At 37.3% G+C, this 26,139-nt stretch overlaps 1 protein-coding gene across 6 annotated transcripts in view; it reads left to right on the forward strand.

The window, feature by feature from the left end:
* The window catches only part of FSD1L (fibronectin type III and SPRY domain containing 1 like), an 87,170-nt gene that overhangs the window by 28,853 nt on the left and 32,178 nt on the right, over nt 1–26,139 (forward strand). For all 6 annotated transcript variants that reach the window (XM_003785198.3, XM_003785199.2, XM_003785200.3 and 3 more), the window contains 3 exons: nt 1,189–1,290; nt 10,052–10,074; nt 16,249–16,370. In XM_003785198.3, the coding sequence (XP_003785246.1) occupies nt 1,189–1,290; nt 10,052–10,074; nt 16,249–16,370 (247 nt within the window). The remainder of the gene's footprint in view (nt 1–1,188; nt 1,291–10,051; nt 10,075–16,248; nt 16,371–26,139) is intronic.

Raw genomic sequence — 26,139 nt, forward strand, 5'->3', positions numbered from 1 at the left:
CCTCCGCCTCCCAAGTAGCTGGGACCACAGGTGCCCGCCACAACGCCCGGCTATTTTTTGGTTGCAGCCGTCATTGTTGTTTGCCGGGTCCGGGCTGGGGATTCGAACCCACCACCTTAGGTGTACGTGGCTGGCGCCTTAGCCAGTTGAGCTATAGGCGCTGAGCCTGTGATTAGGTTCTTAAAGCAACACATTTTCTTTGTTTGTATTTAGTGCTATTCTTCAGGGGATAATAAGTAGATTTGAATATGGGATGGTTAATAATAAATATTCTGAAGAAGAATCTTAGGTACATTTAAAACCTTCGAAATTGGTCTGGTTCTTTGTTTAAAGTTTGTCACTAACAGTTTTTTTTTTTCCTTCACTCCCACTGTCAGTCACTAAATGTTTTTTCACATGACCTGATAGAGAGAGGACTGAATAAGAAAGATTGTATTAGGTGGAATTAATTTATGAGCATCGAAGACACAGCAATCACTATAACATTTACCATCTTCTGTCCCATTTCATTTCTTTTTTTTTTTTTTTGCAGTTTTTTGCTGGGGCTGGGCTTGAACCTGCCACTTCCGGCATATGGGGCTGGCGCCCTACTCCTTTGGGCCACAGGCATCACCCCCTGTTCATTTCTTTTGACTTCTACGTACATGCATTTGCAGTTCCTGTGCTGTCCAGTCTTAAGAACTACAAATCAGCATTTAGAGTAGTCTGCATTACCTAGTAATGTGCTAAGTGGAGTACAGCAGTCTGCACCTGCATTTACAAACTTCAGCTTAAACAGTTAAAATATCAATAAATTGAGCCTTCAGTACATGTAGTACGTTGTCTGCAGATAGATCACTTTAATGTTTTAATTTAAATTGTAGATCATTTTCTAACTGAGGAGAATCTTTAATTTGGCCCCAGTTACTTATAATTGCTTTATTTCATTTTTATTTTAAATTATGATTATAACTTTTTTTCTGTGGTTAAGCTGCTTTATATAAATTCTAGAAAGAGCTACAAAATATTAAGGTAATTAAAATTTGTATATATAACTTGTTATGATTATCTTGCTTCAATAGCTCTCTGAAATATTTTTGCTCAATTATTGCTACTAAAATTATTTGTAAATTCATTATAACAATATATTTAAAGATTCTAATGGCAGGAGAAAACTTCATTTTAATGATTTAGACTTTTTTTCCCCAGAGTCAGATTAGTCAGTGTAACAATGCCCTGGAGAACTCTGAAGAGCTACTAGAATATGCAACAAGATCATTAGATATAAAGGAACCTGAAGAATTTTCAAAGGTACAAAATTAACTACATTGATACATTTATAAAGGGAAGTAATGTAAATAAGGTGTCAGTTACATTGCTGATGGTTATTTGGTAATTTGGTTTAAAAGTACTTGTATACTTGAACTGAGTTATGGATTTGTTATAAAAATTTCATATACTACATATTGCTATTAGCGTGTTTAAAAATCAGTTTGGACCAGGCGCCCTGGCTTATACCTGTAATTCTAGCTCTCTGTGAGGCTTAGGCGGGAGGATTGCTTGAGGCCAGGAGTTTGAGATTAGCCTGAGCAAGACCAAGACCATGTCTTTCCAAAAAATAGGAAAATTAGCCAGCCGTGGTGGTGTGTATGTATAGTTGCAGCTACGTGGGAGATTGAGATAGATCACTTGAGCCCAGGAGATTGCAGTGAGCTATGATGGTGCCATTGCACTCTACCCAGGGTGCCAGGACAAGACTATGTCTCAAAAAAAAAAGTTATTCCTTTCTGTGAGCTGATGGAGAAACAAGTTTATGCATATAAACACTGCTGTTTTATGAAATTAATTACTGAACACAAATGTCCTACTGCTTAGCTTAAGTAATTGAATGTTTATTAAAATATGAAAGTGTAGATTTGTGTTTAAGGGGTATGTTTAGAATAAAAATATAAGGAGTAGAGCAAGAAGCTTGCTAATGTTTTAACTTAGATTTTGATGTTTAAGATGTTGTGATTTCTAAATTCTAATTCTTATTTTAAATGAGATTATTTTAAGTGATTACCAATCATTAAATCGATACTCAGGAAAAAATGGTGTGAAAAGAATGACAAATTAAACTATACAATTAGCAAAATGTTACTAAATCGTTACCATGATAAGATTTGAGTTTGATGTTATCAGTTTGTCTTTGTAGACTATGTAGTGAGCTGCATTGTTGTTATAAAGGTGGCTTTATTTTATTTATTTATTTATTTATTGAGACAAAGCCTCAAGCTATCCCCCCGGGTAAAGTGCTTTGGCATCACAGCTCACAGCCACCTCCAACTCCCGGGCTCAAGTGAGTCTCCTGCCTCAGCATCCCAAGTAACTGGGACCACAGGTGCTGGCCACAATGCCTGGCTATTTTTTGGTTGCAGCCGTCGTTGTTTGGTGGGCCCAGGCTGGATTCGAATCTGCCACCTTGGGTGTACGTGGCTGAAGACTGTGTGCCTCCCTGTCCCTTGATGGCTCAGCAGTTGAGCCACAGGCGCCGAGCCAGTAATTTCCACTTTAAGCACCATTCTTTTGTTTTGGCGGGCCAGGCTGGATTTGAACCTGCCACCTTAGGGGTATGTGGCTGGCGCCTTAGCCACTTGAGCCACAGGCGCTGAGCCATAAAGGTGGTTTTATAATCCATTTGTGTCTAGTTATAGTTTTCATCTTAGGACTTTTCTATGAACTTGAAGGTAGAAAATTCCTTGAGAGTGTAACATATGCCAGCTTAGATCTTTGCATTTTAAAATTAAACCTTAAAAATTGATTTTTTCTTTTAACAAAAGGAATCAAAACAAAACTTCTTTTGCTATAAACCAGTGCACTAACTGATTCTTAAATTTAGAGGTAGATTTTAAAGAAGTTTACCTTTGTACTTAGTTGGACTGACTATATAAAGGATTTATGAAGGAAATGGATCATACTTTAAAGAACATTAAAAGTATAATATGTCACCCATCCAGAGGCTTCTAAAACATAGCTAAGAAACATGGACAAAGCAAAAGATGTCTAAGTCATCAAAATCGGTGTCATAGAGTTCATGGACAGGAGTTAATAGCCTCTATTCAAGATAGTTTCTGCCAATCTATTGACTATTAATTTGTACTTGATACTACTAAATTTTTAGTTTGGTTTTTTTTCTGTTTCCTAGTTGTCAACAGATTGCCCTTCTGGTGGAGTAGGGCAGTTGTTAAGGAGAGGTATAGTCATAGGAATTAAAAGCTGACAGCCTGAGAGTGTAGAAGAAAACAGGAAAACTATAAAATATGATACAAGTACTCAAAAATAACTTGAATTCATTTGTATTTAGGTAGGATTCTGATTTTAATAGGGACTGATACTTGGAAAAACTGTGATAAAAGTTTATTTCTCGGCTCAGTGCCTATAGCTCAACCGGCTAAGGCGCCAGCCACGTACACCTAAGGTGGCGGGTTCGAATCCTCAGCCCAGACCCACCAAACAACAATGACGGCTGCAACCAAAAAGTAGCCGGGCGTTGTGGCGGGCGCCTGTGGTCCCAGCTACTTGGGAGGTAGAGGCAGGAGACTCGCTTGAGCCCAGGAGTTGGAGGTTGCTGTGAGCTGTAATGCCACGGCACTCTACCCAGGGGGACAGCTTGAGGCTCTGTCTCAAAAAAAAACAAAAAAAAGTTTATTTCTCCCAGAGTTCTCTTCCTATTGATATTTTCAGAGTTCTTCTCTTCTTCCAAATGCTACCCTTTTTCTTTCTCGGTCTTTAGTTTTTTTCCAGCTTTGTTTTTGTAAACACTTTTTCCAACAGATTGTAAATTGTAAATTGATAAAATCATGTTATATTTTGACTATATTTTCTTAATACGTCACTTTACTCTATCTTCCTATTTTGATTTTGTCCTCTAGCACCTTAAGGTAGTAGTTAGTCGGTTAAACTATTTAGAGATGTGGTGAAATGAATTGCAGTCATGTGTTGCTTAACAACAGGAATACATTCTAAGAAAGGTGTCATTGGTGATTTTGTTGTTGTGCAATCATGCAGTGTATTTACATAAACCTAGATGGTATAGCCTACTCCACACCTAAGCTTTTGGTATAATCCAGCGGTTCTCAACCTGTGGGTCGCGTTTGAATTAAAGGTTCACCGCATTAGGAAGGTTGAGAACCACTGGTATGACCTGTTGCTCCTAGGTTACTTACCTGTTACTGTATGGTTACTATAGGAAACTAATACAATAGTATTTGTGTATCTAAATGTAGAAAAGATATAGTAAAATTGTGGTATAAGCTTATGGGACCACAGTCATATGTGCTGTCCATTGTTGACTGAAATGTAATTACATGGCACATGATTATTTTTTACTGTTTCCTAGCCAGAAATCTGAGATTATCATTCAGGAAAAATGCTTAACATTTGAGAGCTGCTTGCAGTTATTTTCTTGGTATGTCCAAATAGTATCCACATGATTTTATTCCAAATTCAATTTCCTAGCATGACTACAGGCCTGTTTTAAACACCTACTGCTGAAAGAATAGGGCGAGATAACTTTGAAGATTGAGTATTAGATTAGCAGTAGATTATTAGGTATCTGGAATGAGAAATTCTTCTAAGAGATGCTATTGTGCATATTTCATATTAAAATGCTTAAATAAGATTATGAATAGCTCTTGGGGACCAAAAAATAGCATATTTCAAAACCTAGGCACTATGCCCTTTCATATTTCATTATTTTCCAAAAGAGTATTTTTCAGTTTTAATATTTAAATTATCATGTTGGAGTACCCCAGCATTAGAACTCATCATGAAACTGTATGATTTACCAGCATTATGTAATCCGAAAGTGAGCAAGATGGGAAAGGATTTCAGAACATACCTTAATAATTTTTTTAAACTGGTAAAAATTTGATTGATAGTAAACATAAGCAGAAGGAATAAGTAAATAAATATATGAAGAAGAGTAAATATAAGCAGAGGGATTTGTGGGGTATTGGCAACTTGTAAGGAACCCCAGATCTGGGGTCCAGATCAATGCCTTTAGTCCTCACAAGTAGCGAACACCCCACAAATGAGGATTCTCTCTTAATAGCTGGCCTCTAGAATACTTACTTGGATCCTTTATCAAAATTGTATTCCTGTTCCCGCTCTGAATTTAAATCATGAATTCCACCTTATGAAAAGATCTGGATCAGTGGAACAGTTTCCAAGTCAATATAATTAATTAGCCATCACGGTCTTGCTGCACATAATCCAGTTATCAGATTAGAAGGAAAAGAATGATTTCCTATCCATGGGTGCCAACTATGGAGTAAAAAGTACAGAGTAAGATTAAAGGAGAATAGTGTCTTCTGCGTTCGATCACAGATGAAAAGTGAGAATGAATTTAGTGTACTTCCACTTGGACTCTCAGTAATTCACTGTTGAAGTGTTGTCCAGCAGGGGTCGGGCTCTGACCACTGGGAGTGGTGAAGGAGGAGACGCGTCTGGTGGAAGCTCTCTCTGTCCTTCAAAGGAGCAGAAGTTTTGGCAGAAGTCAGGGCTAAAGTCAGGAATGCTGGAAAGGGGGAGCACCTTCAACAAAAACATGAATCTTTTAGTTTTGAATAGAGTTTAAAAACAGATCTAAATATTCATTAAGCATGACTCAAACTGAGATTTTCCCCTTTATTTCATTTGTGGGTGTTTATGTCTGAGAGAAATGCAGTGTCCTATTATATAAATGTGCTTAGTGATACAACAGATATATGTAGTACTGTATTTCATAGTTATTTACCATGGTTTTCTTTCAAATAATCATGCTTTTGAAAAATAAGCTTTTTAATAAACAGACAAATATATGTGTAAAAAATTTAAAACTTCTAATTTATGGAATCAATTGGTATAATTTAGTTTTCTTCAAAGACTGGTATTTTTGCCTGAAGGAGAATAATATTTGAGGCTATTTTTCTTGAAAAGAGAGAAATAATGATATTAAGATGAAATATAGAAAAAATAAGATGCTTAATATTCAAAGTACTTGGTAAATTTATAGAAGAAAGTAATTATTATATCTACTTATTGGTGCTTAAAAACGGGAGGTTGAGAGAAGATCTGGTTTAACTTCTTTATATTTAATTGTCAGTTACTAAGAACTCTTGGTGATTACTTCTGCATTATTCTCTTATTACAATTCTACTTAAGGAAGTTTGGGTTCAGGTGCCAGATTTCTATGACTGAAAAATTAAAGGATCAGGATTGTAGGGTTCATTTTAAAAATTAACTTAGAGATGGAGGAAGGAAGAAATAGAGGGAAGAAGGGAGTAGAAGGGAAGAAGAAGGGCAAGAGGGAAGGGAGAGAGGGCTGGAAGAAAGGGAAGGGAAGGAAGACACGAAGGAGCTGTGTCTGATGCAGAGAAATGAAGTGTTGGCAAAAAAGATTTCGCTAAAAGGTCTAAGTAGTGATGGTGAGCAAAGTAATGTGACTAATGCTTTCCAGTAAAATAAGTTATAAACGATGTTAATTTATAATAAAATTATAAATAATATAATCATAACCTAAAAATAAATCTAAGCATTTACTAAGGCTTCTTTATAACTCACTAAGTGAAATTATGTAGATGCAAATAAATGTTTTGGCAACAGAACAGTGGTAAATCCTGGGATGGATGGTGCTTATTAAACAGAGATGGCTAATTGACAAAACTCAACACTTTGAAACTGAAGCTTAGAGGAGTCAAGCGATACAGTAATGCTTGAGAGCTTTCTGCTTTGGAAGAAGGAATTAGAGAAAAAAATTATTTCTGATTTAAGACATTTCTTTAAATTGGGCCCAACTTTTATTTATTTATTTATTTATTAAATCATAGCTGTGTACATTAATGCAGTCATGAGGTACAGTGCTGGTTTTATATACATTCTACATTTAGTAAATTTTCACATGCACCTTTGTAAATGCCCCTAAGTGTGGTCCCACAGATTACCCTCCTTCCACCCATCCTCCCTCCTCCCCTCCCCTCCCTCTCCCCTTTCCCCATATTCTTGAGCTATAATTGGGTTATAGCTTTCATATGAAAGCCATAAATTGGTTTCATAGTAGGGCTGAGTACATTGGATACTTTTTCTTCCATTCTTGAGATACTTTGCTAATAAGAATATGTTCCAGGGCGGCTCCTGTGACTCAAAGGAGTAGGGTGCTGGCCCTATATGCCAGAGGTGGTGGGTTCAAACCCAGCCCTGGCTAAAAACTGCAAAAAAAAAAAAAAAAAGAATATGTTCCAGCTCCATCCATGTAAACATGAAAGAGGTAGAGTCTCCATTTTTTAAGGCTGTATAATATTCTATGGTGTACATATACCACAATTTATTAATCCATTCGTGGGTTGATGGGCACTTAGGCTTCTTCCATGACTTAGCAATTATGAATTGGGCTGCAGTAAACATTCTGGTACAAATATCTTTGTTATGTGATTTTTGGTCTTCTGGATATATACCTAGTGGGCCCAACTTTTAGAAAAATATTTTCAGAATTTGAGACTTTTTCCTCTTATCATTGGGTAGAATACTTCTTCAATTCCTATGTTTATATAACTTATATAAGATAAAATCTGAACCTAAATGAAAGCGAAGCCCCAGAGTTTTCAGTTTTACCAGCTGAGTGTATACAGGGACAACAGTTTTTCCTAGTTCACTATTTGACTTTTCATCAGTTCCTTTCACAGTTTTTCACAAACAGCATGGTGTATGATGTGATACTGTGAAAACTTTGTATGCATATGTGTGTATGCACACTCATACACAAGTGGCACCTTACTAAATTTAGTAACACTAGACACAAAATTGAATCAGCAGTTGATTTAAAAAAACAACAGTGTTCTTCATGTCATTGGATTTTGTGAGAGCAACTGTAACATTACTTTAGTGAAACCTAAAAACCAATAATGAAATAAGACACAGCTAATAAGAAACCAAATGCTGATAAAAGGATATTGGATAATATGACTTCTAGGGCAAGCTTCCTAGTGCTAAAATTAGACAAACTTACCCAGGTATGGTCAGCAGGGACTATTTTAGGTAACCACAGGGAGGGGGATGCCTCTTATTTATTTATTTTCTTTATTTTATTACCATTTTTCATTTATCTTCAGAAAACCAGATGCTCACGGGATGGTAGTTCTCTTTTAATGAAACTTATGGTACAGAGGGAAAGAACAAATACATGTTCTCTGTGGGCAAGCAAGCTGCCAGATAAAGTGGAAGGAGCTGACCTACTCATTTCTGTAATGGTTTCTTCTTTCATACTAATAATCAGATAAGTCATATCATTTCCCCGGGAGAAATGGGAGAATAGAGAGACTCAGACAGTAATGCTGGGTGGTACTTCTTCCGTATGTAAAGAAACATCAGATGAAGAGAAGGTGTTTTCTTCCCCTCCTTTAACATTTATATTAAAATCTTTATTTTGTAATTCTAGCTATCATGACAGTAATCAAAAAAATTAAATTTTTTTCCCTTGTACAAAGTAGATTCGTACCTAAAGGAAGACAGAGGTATCACTGAAGTTTGCTGTAGAATGTGGACTGTGGAAAGGAGTTTTAGAAACATTACCGACCGGCTCTGCGCCTGTGGCTCAAGTGGCTAAGGCGCCAGCCATATACACCTAAGGTGGCAGGTTCAAATCCAGCCCAGGCCCGCCAAAACAACAATGACGGCTGCAACCAAAAAATAGCTGGGCATTGTGGCAGGTGCCTGTGGTCCCAGCTACTTGAGAGGCTGAGGCAGGAGACTCACTTGAGCCCAGGAGTTGGAGGTTGCTGTGAGCTGTGATGCCACGGCACTGTACCCAGGGGGACAGCTTGAGGCTCTGTCTCAAAAAAAAAAGAAACATTACGGACCAACATCTTTCAGTAAAGAAATAGAATGGTTAATATATAAGGTCACTGAATTGATTTATAGTAATGCTGGAACTGTATAATATGCTGATCTCTTAAACCTCACGTCTGTCCTTTCAAGTAGAGGGATACTCTGACCAAAGTATTTTTGGTTGGCCCATAGCAAGTAGGAACAATGTTAGAACTGAAGATGGGAGGACACAGAGCATTGCTCTGTACTCATACATGTCATTCATTACATTCAATTAAATTAACATCCAATTAAATTTGATAATTACTAAGTATTACTATGTCCCAGGCATTATGGTAGGCACTGGAGATAGAGTGTCAAGCAAAACAGCAGTATCTAAATCACAGGTACTGTTACGATACTGGTTAGTATAGGAAAAAAGAATCTGTGCATATATTATATATAAGTTTTAAAAGGACAACAGTTTTCGTGTGCGTTTTTTTAATTATTTTTCTATGACTGTATAGCATCAACTAATAGCTGTGTCCCCTTCTTAAACTTATACTTGCATTTTCAAAAAAGAAAAACATATGTATAATAGGTTTAAGTTGGCAGTTTCTGTGAAATCATTAAAAGAAAAGACTCTATTGCTAGAGGTGTTTCTCTGGTGTTTCCTGGCCTGAATTTCTGCCATTATGATTTTGTTTGAAGTAAAGGTTTGTAAAACTGTAGCTTAGCTTTATTTGTTAACAGGCAAGCTCAGAATTGCTTGCCCATTAAAGGCATATGGAGAAAACACAGAACAACCATTATGAAGTAGTGTAAGAGATCTCTGAAGAAAAATTAGAGAGCAGATTTGCCATGAACAAGAAAACCATCAGAATATGTAGAAATGTATGTTCCGTGAAGGAGATTGATTGCTCTAATTGAAGAGTTTCAGACTGAATGAAAGTGAAGGTGTGTTTTGATGATCTTAAGGTAAGAAAAACATAGTCACCTGGAATTAGTTAAAAGTGTTAAATTTTCGTCCTGAAAAGGTGACTTATATGGGATAGAATTTTCTACTGTAGTTCTAATAGTCCATTATGAAAGCTTGTATGAACTATACAAATTTCATGTAACTTATGTTTTGGTGAATATGAACTAATCTGTTGCAGGGTTTATATCCTAACTTTCTTGCATGTCACTGCCATTGAAACTTGCATGAAAAGTACTAACTGCCTTCTTTCTCTTCTCCCTGATTTGCTGCAAGGCTGCCAGACAGATCAAGGATAGGTATGGTATAAAACCTACATTATTATTTAAGTATTGATGTTGACGTCAGAAATGAAATTCAGGAACCAGTTTTTTATTAGAATCTTGTTGGTTAAAATAAAAATACTTAATCATCAACTACAAAATAAAGAAAATGTACTGTGTATATCCTTTTGGAATAACCATTATATCAATGAGATTTTTTAAAACCATAATTGTGGACAATTATGTACTTCAGAAGAATTTCATTTCTGGTATAAATAATGCAGTTAGTTTTAGTTTTAGAACAGTTCTTAATTAGTTGAAGTAGTAGAGAGGAAACTATTTTAAATAATTTAAAAATATATCTGGAATGCATGTTTTGTTGTTCTTAAATTTAAGTAAATGAGTCTTACTTTTTTGAGACGTCACTGCATTTTGAATGGTGCTCAGGATCCAAAGCTCTCCGACTTCACTGCCTTCCTGTTTAACACCTTTGTATTCTCATTTCATCCTGTTCCTGGTGCCATCTCTTTCTATTTCTAATGCCACTGCTATCTAGTTAATATTCTACAGAAAGAAAAATTAAAGAAAATTATTAAAGGTTTTGGCTTAAAAGATTTTTCTCATTAGTGAAGCCAGGATTGAAAAAGGAAATAGCACTAGCTAAAGGAGTTGCTGGCAACATTTGTATTGTGTTAACACAGAAGGATTGGTTTTGATCTGACTGCCTAGTAACTGAGCACTGTCTGTAATAAGAGAATAAAAAATTTTCATCTAAGGATTATGAGATTCTCTGAAAAGCATAGTTCATCAAAGTACCACTCTGAATCCTAGCTGAAATTATTCTTCATCAGATAATTCATAAAAATGTTAATTATGGATTGAGTGAAAATCAAAGTCTTACTGTTAATCTTGGTTGAAAATTTAAATTCTGGTTTTCTCTTTTATTTGACTAGAGGCAGAATTCACATGGTAGGCATAGTGTTCTTAGCACAAATATTTTTATATTTTGTATATTTTATATAAAATAGTAAAGATGTGGATCTTTCTTATAAATCCTGAATGTAGAAAGCAGATTATGAGAGTTTGAAGATGAACTATATTGGCTGTGTGAGGAATGGATGCTAGATAGGTCAGTTTTTTGATGTGGCAGATTTGGGTTGTAGCTGCTCACTTTGATGTGAGTGATCCATCTTCCATTTGCTAGATTATATTCCATGTTTAGCTACCTGTTGACTACATCCTGCTCTGGTTCTTGATTTTTTAGGTTAGAGATCACTTCTTAATCATGCTTTTGGTTGTCCAAAGACCTTGCAAAATCTCCCCTTTCTTTCAAGATTATATATGGCTCTGTGCTTCCTAGAATCTTGTCCTTATCCTGACTTCTTTCTCTTTGTCCAGATTTGTTTTGTCAGAATTTTGACCAGTTTTCATGGCTATATTCTCCCCTGAAGCTTGGCTTCTTTGCCTCCTCTTCTAAACCAACCTCCTGGCTTAATTTCATCAGTGTTCAGGTGATCTCAGGAGGTAGGATTCAGGCAAATCCATTTTTTTTGTTTTGTTCAAAGCCTACATTTTATTTTTTACTTCACAAATTTTTATTTTTTGTTGAGGGACATTTCTGAATCTAGGCTTAATTATTTTTGATTTGATTTTTAGCTTCATAATGTCCAAATTTCTCTGATGTAGTTTCTAGGTTCTCCTAAAAAGTGAGCTTTGAGGATTTCATCATTGCCATTTCTAATATAAAAATAATTTAAACATACAGTTGTAATAAAATAAATACTTTTACCAAGCAAAGAAAGGATTATTCTCTTATAAAAGGGTGTAGATGAGTTTTAATGGGGAGTGTGTAACATATTTGAGCAGGGAATCAAATATGAAAAATGAAAGAGTCAGGTGGCCCCTGTGGCTCAGTGAGTAGGATGCCAGCCCCATATACTGAGGGTGGCGGGTTCAAACCTGGCCCTGGCCAAACTGCAACAACAAAAACAACAAAAAATAGGCGGGCTTTGTGGCGGATGCCTATAGTCCCAGCTACTCGGGAAGCTGAGGCAAGAGAATCGCCTAAGCCCACGAGCTAGAGGTTGCTGTGAGTTATGACGCTACAGACCTCCACCAAGGGCTACAAAGGAAAAAAAAAACAATGAAAGTGCCTGGAAAGACTCAATATTTATCATTTGTTATGATAGAAGTTACGCAGAGGAACAGCAGGAGTGAGAAGGAAAACTTTAAAGACAGAAATGAGAAGATAATAGCGAATCTCCTATAGCTTTGCAAATCACTGCTATATATTTCAGGGCACTTAGTAATACTGGCAGATGAGGTATGTTGTGGGAGTAACTGGCTTTAAAAGTGAAGGGCCATGAAGGAGAGAGTCAAGTTAATTAGGTAGTTTGAGGAAATTAAAAGTGTTTCTGTGCTTTGCAATTACTTTGTCTTTTTTTTTATTAAATGATAGCTGTATACATTAATGCAAACATGGGGTACAGTGTAGTGTTTTCATATACAATTTGAAATATTTTCATCAAACTGTTTAATATAGACTTTGTGTCATTTACTTAGTTATTGTGTTAAAAAATTTATACTCTAGTTCTAGAAAAGTTCACTTGTACCCTTGTTAGACCATATAGGTGATCTTTCCAGTCACCCTCCCACCACCCATACGCCCTTTCTCAAAAATAAAACTAGGAGAGAGGGACTATGTTGGGGACCAACCCCAAACTACACCAGGGATTTTTTTCCCCAGTGTTAGTGGTAATGAGGGAATGAAAGAAATAAAAGACTTACAAACAAGGAATTAGACATTTTTTCTTTTTGCAGTTTTTGGCTGGGCCGGGTTTGAACCTGCCACCTCCAGTGTATGATGGGCTGGCGCCCTACTCTTTTGAGCCATGGGTGCTGCCCGAGAATTAGACTTTTTAAAGAGTGGGCCCAGGGGCCCTTCTGCCTCCTAAGGTGAGGACATGGCAAATGGCCCTTTGTTCTGGGTGGACTCTATTTTTATTATATACATTATTGTTAAGTGTTTCTTTCTTTTTTTTTTTTTTGAGACAGAGTCTCGCTGTGTTGTTCTCAGTAGAATGCTATGGCATCACAGCTTACAGCAACCTCAAACTCTTGGGCTTGGGTGGCGCCTGTGGCTCAAAGGAGTAATGTGCTGACCCCATATGCCAGAGGTGGTGGGTTCAAGCCCAGCCCCGGCCAAAAAAAAAACTTCTTGGGCTTAAGCGATTCTCTTGCCTCAACCTTCCACGTACCTGGGACTACAGGTGTCCCCCACAACGCCCGGCTATTTTGGGGTTGTAGTTATCATTGTTGTTTGGCAGGCCCGGGCTGGGTTCTAACCTACTAGCTCTGGTGTATGTGGCTGGGGCCCTAGCTGCTGAGCTATAGGCTCAGAGCCAATATATACATTATTGTTTAATCAGCAAATCAGTTGTTTAGTAAAATCAGATCTTGTAGTGTATGTCATTGTTCTTATGGAACCTGCAATGTCAGATAAGTTATTTTTTAACTAGCTCTTGTAATTATTTCTCTTTTTGCTATATGTTATTTATAAACTTAAAAAAGTAGATGTAGTTCATGAAACAAGGAACAAAGCTGAGAAATAGGATGTGAGGTTAGATACCAGTTTGACCACATAAATAGTTTTCTGAGACAACAGTGAAGTCCCCTGGTCCCTGCCAGACAGATAGGCTGATGTCATACCCATATCAAAAGTTAGAGAGAAAGGGACATTTTCCTCTTATATTTCCAAGAAAATATTTCTCTCTCATAATGTCTATACTGTTTCTAATATGTCTTATACCTTGTTATTTTTACAGACCCCTATACAAACTCTTACTAAGAGAAGAGGTCAAGTCATTATTAAACCCCTCAACCCAAAGTTTTAGTTAAAAAAAAACTCTCAGAGCCTCACTTGGGAAAAAAAAAAAGCCTCAGCCAGACTATTCTTGTCTTTGGATTACAAAACCTCTACTATTACATATTTCAACAGACTTGTCTCTCGATAACACATGTGGTCTGACTATATATACACTCTCTTTAATAGCTACATCTCCAATCTCTGTTTCTTTGACCCATTATCTACCTGCCATAATCAGTCAAATTTCAAACTTAAACCTTTAAATGTAACAAAACTCAATTTATGTAAGATACGTAAAAAGCCAATCTCCACTGCCTCAGTTCCCACTGCCCAGTCCTCCCATATTTCTATCCTCAGGACTGTTGAATTCAGCTGTGCTATTAGAAATAAACCAAGAAAGAGGCCAGGCGAGGTGCTCACACCTGTAATCCTAGCACTTGGGAGGCCAGAATGGGAGAATTGCTTGAGGCCAGGAGTTTGAGACTAGCTCAAGCAACACAGCCAGACCTTATCTCCATGAAAATGAAAAGAATTATCTGGGTGTAGTGGCACATGCCAGTAGTCTCAGCTACTCTGAGACTGAGGCAAGAGGATCACTTTGAGCCCAGGAAGTTGAGGCTGCAGTGAGCTATGATGACACCACTGAGCTCTAGCCCAGGCAACAGAGTGAGACCCTGTTCTTAACAACAAAATTTAGTCCTCTGAAATAATAAAGCATTGTTGTACATCTGAATCGCTGCATAGAAACTTAAAATTTCATTGACTAGAAAATAAGGGTTACTAACTCTTGTTTTATAGACTGTTAAGCCTTTCTGATGCACTTTGGGGGCACATTCTTTTGTTTGAGGTCATAGTGATTAAATCAAGTTTTACACATTTTATAGGCTTTAGATTTAAAATTCTCTGAAACACTTGCACGTATTTTTTCCTCAGCATTTCTCAGTAAACATTTAAGTAATTGCTCAGGTTTGGAAAAACCAATTAGGTTCAAACCCATTCACTGATTCAGTGAGCATTTATTAAGTCCCTAGCTAAAGATAGCTATTTCAGAATCAAGTCAAAAGGTACTTGGGGCCATAAAAAAACAATACATGTAAGGCTTAAGATATGTTTTTACTTCTAATTGATATAATTTGAAGTTTTTTTATGTGAAAACCAATAGTTTATTGTATTGAGTGTAAAATACTCTGCATTATACTTGGCATATACTAAGCATTTAGTCAGTGTGAGTTACCTTCTCTATAAATTACAGTTCATTCTAGCACTTCCTTTTTGATAGATTGTTTACTTATTGGTAACTATTAAATGAAGTGATTACTTTTCTAGTTTTAAAATGCATAGTTGAATACAGCAACAATTTGACATATTTCAGCCCATACAAGTGATTGCAATAAGTTTGATCTCTAGGGTAGATTTGGAGGAACTTATCCTGGTATTCCCTTTGTCTGACCATCTTTATTTATTTCCTTCCCAAATTGTCTACATAATAGGACCTTGTTCAAGCATAGTGCATCTGTATCATTCTTGACTAAAGATAGTTAGGGACTTACTCTGTGATACTTGTAGAAATTTGCAGTACTATGAAAACTTGAAATTTGAACTAAAATTATAAATCAGTACAATAAGGGAGTTCATTTAATCTCTAGTTTTAATTGACAACAATTTCCCTATGAGTGAGTTCTTGTTTGGCATCATTCTTTCTATGTTTCACTCCACATTCATCTAGTCAATGTCTATTGAACTCCTGCTGTTTCCATGGCATATAGTTTCATAGGGCTGTTTCTCTTAGTGTGTTTCTGTGGCAGATGTTGATCATAGCGACACCTACTAGTATGGTATTATTTACTGATGATGATTTCACTTCTCTTTCTCACCCATGGCCTATCTTTAGTAGCTATACAGTATTAGGTCAGTCGTCTCCACTCCTACTTAGGGGTGAGTAGGGTAGCTCTGACTACTAAGGAGAAAGTTTGAATTAGGGTATATTTAAGTTCATTATTTGGTATGCGAAACGGAGTGAGGCTGGCATCAGGAAGTCAGATTGAGTGTACAGAGGTTCACATCAGTGTATGGTCTGATAAATTTTATCCAAATTGGATATTTGTTTCTTGTGATATTTGTATATGTGCAATTTAAAAAATTGTGTTAAATATATTTAAAAGGGATTTTGCAGTTTTTTAGTTATTTTTAAAAGACTCTAAGCAAATTTCTATTTAACTTTTACCTTTGTTATAATCTCTGAAGTCTTTAAGTGATATAATTTCTTTCTTTTCATTTTATGAATTAAATATGATTTCATACTTCGTATTCTTTTATTTTAAAAAGTTTGTTTGTGTTTACCATAGAGTCACAATGGCTTCAGCCTTTCGCCTTTCTTTGAAACCAAAAGTCAGTGACAACATGACTCATTTGATGGTGGATTTCTCTCAGGAAAGACAGATGCTGCAAACTTTGAAGTTTTTGCCAGGTAACTACAGGTATTACATGTAAAGTTTTATATAAAAAAAATTTTGCCCCGTGATTTTTTTTGTAATAATACTAGTATGTAAATATTAAAGAAGTGTAAATATTAAAAAATCATATTAATGATTTTTTTCTCCATCATTCTGTTAAGGAATAATCAAATTCGCTAGTTTTTATTTTTAGAGTTTTTTTGATAGTAAAAGTTTCATTAAGAATTCTATTAAGGGGCTCGGCAGCTATAGCTTAACCAGCTAAGGCGCCAGCCACGTACACCTCAGGTGGTGGGTTCGAATCCCCAGCCTGGACCCGCCAAACAACAATGACGGCTGCAACCAAAAATTAGCCGGGTGTTGTGGCGGGTGCCTGTGGTCCCAGTTACTTGGGAGGCGGAGGCAGGAGACTCGCTTGAGCCCAGGAGTTGGAGGTTGCTGTGAGCTGTAATGCCACGGCACTCTACCCAGGGTGACAGCTTGAGGCTCTGTCTCAAAAAAAAAAAAAAAGAATTCTATTAAGGGATATCTTTCATTGCTAGCTTAGCAGTGGGAAGTAGGATTGCGTGACAGTAAGACCATACTCGTTAGGTTTGAATCCTGCTGCTTACTTGCTGTGTAATCTTGAACAGGTTACTTAACTTGCTTCGCTTTCTGCATATTCTAATTTTTATATTGTTGTTCTAGAGTTTTTATGACGGTTAAATGAAACGATACCTCTGAAACACTTCGCACATAGTTAAAATTCAATGAATGTTAGCTGCTTTCATCACTGTTATTGTTGAGGTAGTTATTAGCTCAGAGAGAACTTTATTTCCAGATACATATATATTTTTTCTTTTTTGTGAGACAGTCTTGTTGTGTCTCTTGGGCTAGAGTGCTATGGCCTCAGCCTAGCTTATAGCAACCTCAGACTCCTAGGTTTAAGCAGTCCTCCTGCCTCAGCTTCTCAAGTAGCTGGGATTACAGGCGCCTGCCACAATGCCTAGCAAGTTTTTTCTATTTATAGTAGAGAAAGGATCTTGCTGTTGATCAGGCTGGGCTCTATCTCCTGATCCCTAGGGATCCTCCTGCCGTGGTCTCCTAGAGTGCTAGGATTACAGGCATGAGCCACTACACCCAGCTATTTCTAGTAGTATGTTGTTGCAAGCCAGCGTGGAGAGGGGGAGTGAACCAGAGTGGAATTGGTGGGGAGTGAGGAAAATACAGCACAAGAAAAGATGGAAATAAAGGATGGGGCCAGGAGGACTGACCTAGCTGATGGCTACAGCCAGCCCTAAAGTACAAAATCAGCTTTATTTTATAGTATCTGTGCAGGGTTGTCCAGAGGGAAGTAGCATAGACAGTATGGGAAAATAGCATAAACAAAAGACATAATTTTGGTTGTGCAATACCATTGGAAAATGTAAATGACTTTAATAAAGACAAATCATCATGTTAATGGTTTTTATTCAACTTCATAGCATATGTCTTGAAGTAAGAAGGGCAAGATCAAGAGGATCCCAGCATAGTTAACAAAACAAAGGAAGAACTGTGTGACTTAGTGGTTACTACTTAACTGTTAGCATCTGACAAGGAGAAAGAAGGGAGATATCTCAAGGATCTCTGCTTAGTTAACTAGACAAAAAAAGAGCCATGTGACTTCTGGCAGAGAAGCATGAAGAAAGGAGTAAGGCTGTTTTGGGAATGGAGGAGAAGCAGGTGGGGGTTCATTCTCTGAATATTCCCCAGGCTCTGAGGGCCCTGCCAGTCTCACAGCCCCCTCTCCACAGTATGTTAACATTAGTTTAAGTTTTAGTATGAGGATATTGCCCAAACCATTTGAGTCTCAAATTATTGCCCTCGTATGTGAAAGAGCCAGTTAAAGACCTGTCTTAGTCTGTTTTGTGTTGCTGTAGCACAGGGATCCTCAAACTTTTTAAACAGGGGGCCAGTTCACTGTCCCTCAGACTGTTGGAGGGCCAGACTGGGGGCCCCGTGACAAGTTGGCTGCTAGGCAGGACAGGCAGCAATGGCAAAAACACCCAGTGGGCTGGATCAATGTCCTCGGTGGGCCACAGTTTGAGGACGCCTGCTGTAACAGATACCTGAAACAAGATAATTTATAAAAGAAAGAGGTATATTGAGCTCATGGTTCTGCAAACTAGGAAGTTCAAGATTAAGCAGTAGCATTTGGTGGTTTCTGGGTGAGGGTCTTGTGCTGTGTGAAAACATGGCAGGGGGAACCAGGCATGTGTGAATACAAGAGCAATACAAGAAAAGCGACCTTGCCTTAGAACAACCTGCTTTCATCGGAACTAATCCATTTCTGAGAGAACCAACAGTCTTTTGAGAAAGATGTTAATCCATCTTAACAACTTAATCATCTCTAAAAAGCATTAGCTCCCAACAGCACCATATTGGGGACAAAGCTTCAGTGTGAGTTTAGCTGGAACAAATCATATTCAAACCATACAAGAACCTTCTGGTTGGTATTTTTCTTTTTAAGCATCAAGTAATGTTGGCTTGATGGATGTAGGTGATTTGGGACATCCAAGGAATCTCACGAAAGTGAAGTATTTTACTTATGAATACTTTAAAAACATTTTTTTTTGAGGTTAACTATTTTTTTTTTATTGAATGGTAACTGTATACATTGATGCACTTTGGGGGTACAGTGTGGTGTTTTCACACACAATCCATGACATTTCCATCAAACTGGTTAACATAGCCTTCATGTAACTTTCTTAGTTATTATGTCAAAACATTCATATTCTACTCATAGAAAGAGGTTAACTATTTTTAAATAAGATGTATTGACCATGTGAGACCATTCCCTTTTTTTCTTTCTTTCTTTCTTTTTTTTTTCTTGAGACAGAGTCTCTCTATGTCACCCTCACAGCTCACAGCAACTTCAAACTCTTGGGCTGAAGTGATTCTTTTGCCTCAGCCTCCCAAGTAGCTGGAACTATAGGTGCCCACCACAATACCCAGCTATTTTGTTGTTGTTGTCGTTGTTTAGCAGGCCTGGTTTGGCACCTGACCTCAGTGGTCAGGTTAGAGCCTGACTATTCCTTTCTTTTTCTGAATATGTTGTTAGGAGCTTTATTTATTTATTTTGAGACAGAGCCTTAAGTTGTTGCCCTAGGTAGAGTGCTGTGGCATCACAGCTCACAGCAACCTCCAACTCCTGGGCTTCAGCGATTCTCTTGCCTCAGCCTCCCAAGTAGCTAGAACCATAGGAGCCTGCCACAACGCCCAGCTATTTTTTGGTTATAGTTGTCATTGTTGTTTGGCAGGCCGGGGCTGAATTTGAACCCACCAGCTCTGGTTATGTGGCTCTGGTGCCTTAGCAGCTTGAGCTACAGGCACTGAGGCAGGAACTTTAAAATATAATTGGAAACATAAGGTTAATAGCTATATACTGTAATCTAGTAAGAGTATGATAAAGATTAGATGTTCCAGAGGAATTTATTATTTTATTTTATTTTATTTTATTTTATTTTATTTTTTTGTTGTTGTGGTTTTTTGGCTAGGGCTGGGTTTGAACCCACCACCTCTGGCATATGGGGCCAGTGCCCTACTCCTTGAGCCACAGGCACTGCCCCCAGAGGAATTTATTGAAGGAAGACGTGAGAAAGAACTGTAGTTGTAGAGGAAGAAACCATACTTGTTTTCGGGTATCTACCAATACACTGCCTTTTCAGAATTAACTATATTTTTATTCACAGGGTACTTAAGAGTGAAACTGATGTTACAGGGAGAATTAAAGTTTTATTTAGAAAACCACGTAATTTAACATAGTTTGGTCATTTTTGCCTGACACTTAGAATTTCATTGACAGAAGTCTCAAAAATTTTTTTTTTTTTTTGATTGCAGGTTTGAACCCACCACCTCTGGGATATGGGGCTAGTGCACTACTCCTTGAGCCACAGGCGCCAACAAAAGTCTGGATTTTAGGCTCAGCACTTGTAGCTCAGTGAATAGGGTACCGGCCACATACACTGAAGCTGGTGGGTTCAAGCCTGGCCTGGGCCTGCTAAACAACAATGACAACTGCAACCAAAAAATAGCTGGGCACTGTGGCAGGTGCCTGTAGTCCCAGCTACTTGGGAGACTGAGGCAAGAGAATCACTTAAGCCCGAGAGTTTGAGGTTACTGTGAGCTATGACGCTACAGCACTCTACCGAGGGTGACATAGTAAGACTCTACCTCCAAAAAAAAGTCTGGATTTTATTATAGATTTGAAAATTTGAGGTGGTAGTATTAAAATTCCTCTGATTACCAGTTAAATGAGGTTTTCCTCTTTTAAGTTAGCATAGCAATATATGTTCACCTGTGGGGGATGGGGGCTTAAATTTCAGGGTAGGAACTATAGTTCAAAACGTGAAGTTTATTACTTTAAAATGAGCTTTCTGAAGCCTCTATAGAAAGGAAAACAGAAAATTCTTTTTTTTTTTTTGAATTCTTTTGAGACGGGGTCTTACTCTGTTATCTGGGGCTAGAGTGCAGTGGTGTCCTTATAGCTCAGTGCAACATCAGTGCCCTGGACTGAAGTGATTCTCCTCCCTCACCGTCTAGAGTAACTAGAACTATAGGCACTTGCCACCAAGGCTGGCAAGTTTTTCTATTTTTTTGTAGAGATGAGGTCTCACTGTGTTTTTCAAGCTGGTCTTGAACTCCTGGCTTTAAGTGATCTCCCACAGTACTAGGATTATAGGTGAGAGCCACCACATCCAGCCAGAAAAAACTTTTATAAGTCACATTAACTGTCTAGCTCTATTTACCACCAGTATGACCCTAAAACTTCAGAATTTCATACTTCTTCATATAAATGTTAGATGTAGAGCATTCCTAGTATAATTTTCCGTTTCAGCAGAGGAGCAAGGAAAAATTGCAACAATCTAGAGAAGAACACTGTCCTTTGTTCCTTCTCTATTCACATATTAAAGCTACATCAGTGTTTTTATTGGATTTTTTTTTTTTTTTTGTGATAGAGTCTTGCTCTATTGCCCAGCCTGGAATCCAGCAGTGCAGACATAGTTCGGCATAACCTTGAATTACTGGACTCAAGGGATCCTCCTGCCTCAGCCTCCCAAGTAGCTAAGATTACAGGCATGCAGCACCACACTCAGCTAATTAAGAAGAATTTTTTTTAAGAGACAGGGTCTTTTTATCTCACTCTAGGCCTCAAGCATTCCTGCCTCAGCCTCCCAAAGTGCAGGATTATAGGTGTGAGCCACTGTGCCTGGTCTTATTGAATAATTTTTGATATAAAAAGGAATATATGTGGGGAATAAAAAGTGAAATTAGTACAAAAAAAAAAGAAATAAAAAGTAGCTCTCTCATCTTAGACTTCGAGTTTTTTCCTCTAGAAGTTACCACTGTATACTAGCATGTGCTTTTCTTCCCAGCAACAGTTTATTTCTATAAAAGCATCATCATGTAGTTGCTAATAGTTGGTTATTTTTTACCTTCATAATTGGGAGTTTCACATGATTAAACCTAGTAGATAATCTATTCCCTTTTAAAAATAGCAGCATACATATATACTGTTACTTAAAATTTTGCTTTGCCATTTCACAGTATATGTAGGAGTTCAGATTCCAGATTGCTGTAGATCCTCTTCCTATTTTTTTTTTCACAACTTGATAGTCAGAATTTAATTAGTTTTTCTTTTCTTTCTTTCTTTCTTTTTTTTTTTTGAGAGAGAGTCTCACTATGTTGCCCTTGGTAGAGTGCTGTGGTGTCATAGCTCACAGCAACCTCAAACTCTTGGCTTAAGTGATTCTCTTGCCTCAGCCTCCTGAGTAGCTGTGACTACAGGTGCCCACCCACAACACCCAGCTATTTTTTATTGTTGTTGTTGCAGTTGTCATTGTTGTTTTAGCTGGCCTGTGCCTGGTTCAAACCCACTAGCCTGGATGTATGTGGCTAGCACCCTACCAGTTGACCTTACAGCACTGCTTATTGTGAATTTTTTTTTGAGACAGAGCCTCAACCTGTTGCCCTGGGAAAAGTGCTGTGACATCACAGCTCACAGCAACCTCTAACTCCTGAGCTTAAGCGATTTTCTTGCCTCAGCCTCCCAGGTAGCTGGGACTATAGGCACCCGCCATAATGCCCAGCTATTTTTTTTTTTTGGTTGTAGTTGTTGTTTGGCAGGCCCAGGCTGGATTCGAACCTCCAGCTCTGGTGTATGTGGCTGGTGACTTAGCCGCTTGAGCTATTGGCACTGAGCCATGAATTTTTCTTAGCAAAAAAAAAATTAATTTTTATGTGAGCAAATGTGTAACACTTTTCCTTTGTGGCTGTTAGGTTTTAAAAAGGTCTCACTTAGATCTTCCCAATTGCAAGGTTGTAGAAATACACATATTTTCTTAAGTATGTTCATATCTTTTTAGAATAGTTTTTTTTAGAGCAATTTTGGTTTTACAGCAAAATCGAGTGAAAATTATGAAGATTTTCTATACATCTTTACACATGCATAGCCTCCTCCATTATCAACATCCCCTACCAGAGTGATACAGTTGTTGCAATTAATGAATCCAAAGATAAAGGACATATCGATAGGAAGACATTTTGATGACATTCAGGCCATCAAACATAATATGCCAAGAGCTTTGATGGCCGTTACAGAAAAAGAGTTCCAAAATTGCTTTGAAATGTGGATTAGATGCTGGTGGCTTCAATGCATAGCTTCTCCAGGGGAACACTTTGAAGGCTACTGGAGAGATATTCAATAATGAAGCATATAGATAGCACTCTTTGTAGGATGAGTTCATGAACTTAATTGTCAGGCCTTGTATGAAGCATCTTTTCATATACTTACTATCTGTATATCTTCTTTTTTGAGGTGTCTGTTAAAGTCTTTGTCCTGTTTTTTAATTGCGTTGTTTATTTTGTTTTGTTGAATCTTAGACTTCTTTGTATATTTTGGATAATAATCTTTAGCAGATGTTTCTTTTGCAAATACTTTCTCCCTGTCTATGGCTTGTTTTTTCATTCTCTTGATGCTGTCTTTCACAGAGCAGAATTTTTTTTTTTTTTATTGAATGGTAACTATGTACATTAAGTGCACTTCTGGGGTACAGTGTGGGGTTTTCACACACAATCCGAAACACTTCCATCAAACTGGTTAACATAGCCTTCACACAGAGCAGAATTTTTAATGAAGTCCAAATTATCAGTTCTTTCTTTACAGTGCATACTTTTGGTCTATCTATTATAAAAAGTCATTGCCAAATACAAGGTCAGCTAGATGTTCTCTAGGATTTTTACACTTTATACTTTTGCATTTTATATTTAGGTTTGTGATACATTTTGAGTTAATTCTTGTGAAGGGTGTAAGGTCTTTGTCTAGATTTATTTCTTTTTTCCTGTGAGTGTCCAGCTGTTTCATCACCATTTGTCATTTCTCTATCGTATTGCCTTTGTGAAAGATCAATTGAGTGTATTTTTGTGGGTGTATTCCTGGGCATTCTGTTCTGTTCCACTGATCTGTTTGCTTTTCTTTTACCAATACCACACCATTTTGATTACAGTAGCTTTATGCTACTTGAAGTCAAGTGGTTTCAGTCCTCCGACTTCGTCCTCTCCTTGAATATCATGTTGGTTCTTCTGGATCTTTTGCTTTTCTACATAAGCTTTAAAATTAGTTTGTTGATATTTACAAAATAACTTCTTGGGATTGTGAACAGTATTGCATTATATTTTTGGATCAAGTTGGGAAGAACTGATATCTTAAGTGCATTGGTATTCCTACCTATTAATATGGAATAGCTCTCCATTAATTTATTTCTTCTTTGATTTCTTTCATCAGAGTTTTGTCATTTTCCTCACAAAGATCTTGAACCTAGTTGTTAGATGTATACTTAAGTATTTCTTTTGGTGGTTCTAATGTAAATGGTGTTGTGTTTTCAAATTCCGTTTGTTTTTTGCTGGTATATAAGAAAGTGATTGATTTTTGTGTGATAACCTTATATCCTGCGACTGTCCTGTGTTCACTTATTACTTCCTAGAGGGTTGTTGTTGCTGTTGTTGATTGTTTTGGATTTTCTACACAAGTGGTCGTGTCATCTGTGAACAAATAGAGTTTTTTTCCTTTCTTCCCTTTTTTTTCCTTTTATTGTCTTACAGCATTAGCTAGGATTTCCAGTACACTGTTGAAGGAAGTGGTGAGAAGGGGCACCCTTGCCTTGTTTCTTATCTTAATGGGAGAGCTTTGAATTTCTCACCATAAGTGTGATGTTAGCTATAGGATTATGGTGGTAGTGGTTATTGTTTTTAGATATTCCTTATCAAGTTGAGTTGAGGAAGTTTCCTTCTATTTCCATTTTCTGGGGGTGGTTTTATTATGAATGGGTGTTAGGATTTGTCAAATGGTTTTTATGCATCTATTTATATGATTATCTTTTTCCCCCTTTTAGCTTGTTGATTTGATGGATTATATTAATCGAAGTTTTAACTATTGTTTTTCTACCCTTTCTCAGATTTTTCATGTGAATCATGAATACCATAATGTTTTCTGTTGAAAGTAGAACTTTTTGAAATATTTTCCCTCTGAGATCTAATATATACATCTTCAGTTTCTTATCTAGGTTTCCCCACCACTTCTGATTCTGACAGAATTGGGAGCAGTAGGTTGTGAACACAAGAATATTGTTACTTAGATTTATTTTTTTAAATTTTTTTGTAGAGATAAAGAGTCTTACTTTATCACCCTCGGTAGAGTGCTGTGGCATCACACAGCTCACAGCAACCTTCAACTCCTGGGCTTAGGTGATTCTCTTGCCTCAGCCTCCCAAGTAGCTGGGACTACAGGTGTCCCCCACAATGCCTGGCTACTTTTTTGTTGCAGTTTGGCCCGGACTGGGTTTGAACCCACCCCCCTTGGTATATGGGGCCAGCGCCCTACTCACTGAGCCACAGGTGCTGCCTGTTACTTAGATTTTTTTTTTTTTTGAGACAGAGCCTCAAGCTGTCACCCTGGGTAGAGTACTGTGGCATCACAGCTCACAGCAACCTCCAACTCCTGGGCTCAAGCGAGTCTCCTGCCTCTGCCTCCCAGGTAGCTGGGACTACAGGTGCCTGCCACAATGCCTGGCTATTTTTTGGTTGCAGCCATCACTGTTGTTTGGCAGGCCCAGGCTGGATTTGAACCTGCCAGCTCAGGTGTATGTGGCTGGTGCCTTAGCCGCTTGAACCACAGGTGCCAAGCCCCATTACTTAGATTTTTAATAAAACAATTAAAAACTCAGCCTTCTCACTACTTTTTTCTTTTGGGCTTTCAATGATGCCTTAACAGATCAAGACCATGCCTGCTATACAGTCAAGTTGATTACATACAGAGTTAGGATTTCCTCTTCTGACAAACTGTTAAGACAGGCTGAAGGAATGAAGCATAATAAAAAATAAGAAATCATGTTGTGGAGGAGTTTCATCCCAAAGGAAAAGTATAATGGATTTTAAGAATTCATGAAAGATGTATTCAAATCTCTTTAATTTTTTATATTTTACTGTTATGTAACATAAATATCTCCCATAAGATGTAATCAGATTAACTTTTAAATGAAGAAATACCTTTATTCTTTAATTCATTTCATACATGCCAATAAAATCAACTTTATACTACATTACATGTATATAGTAATATTGTAGACTTATCTGAGTCTCAACAATGGAAGTGATGGTAATGGTGGATGATAATTATAAATTATAATTTAAAATTTTAAAATTATAATTATAAAGTCATTTCCCACATATTCAGTCCCTTCTATGCATTGAAACTGTGACTTTATGTCC

This window comes from Otolemur garnettii, unplaced genomic scaffold (assembly GCF_000181295.1).
Source record: "Otolemur garnettii isolate 467f Iridium unplaced genomic scaffold, OtoGar3 scaffold00014, whole genome shotgun sequence".
Classification (NCBI taxonomy): Eukaryota; Metazoa; Chordata; class Mammalia; order Primates; family Galagidae; genus Otolemur; species Otolemur garnettii.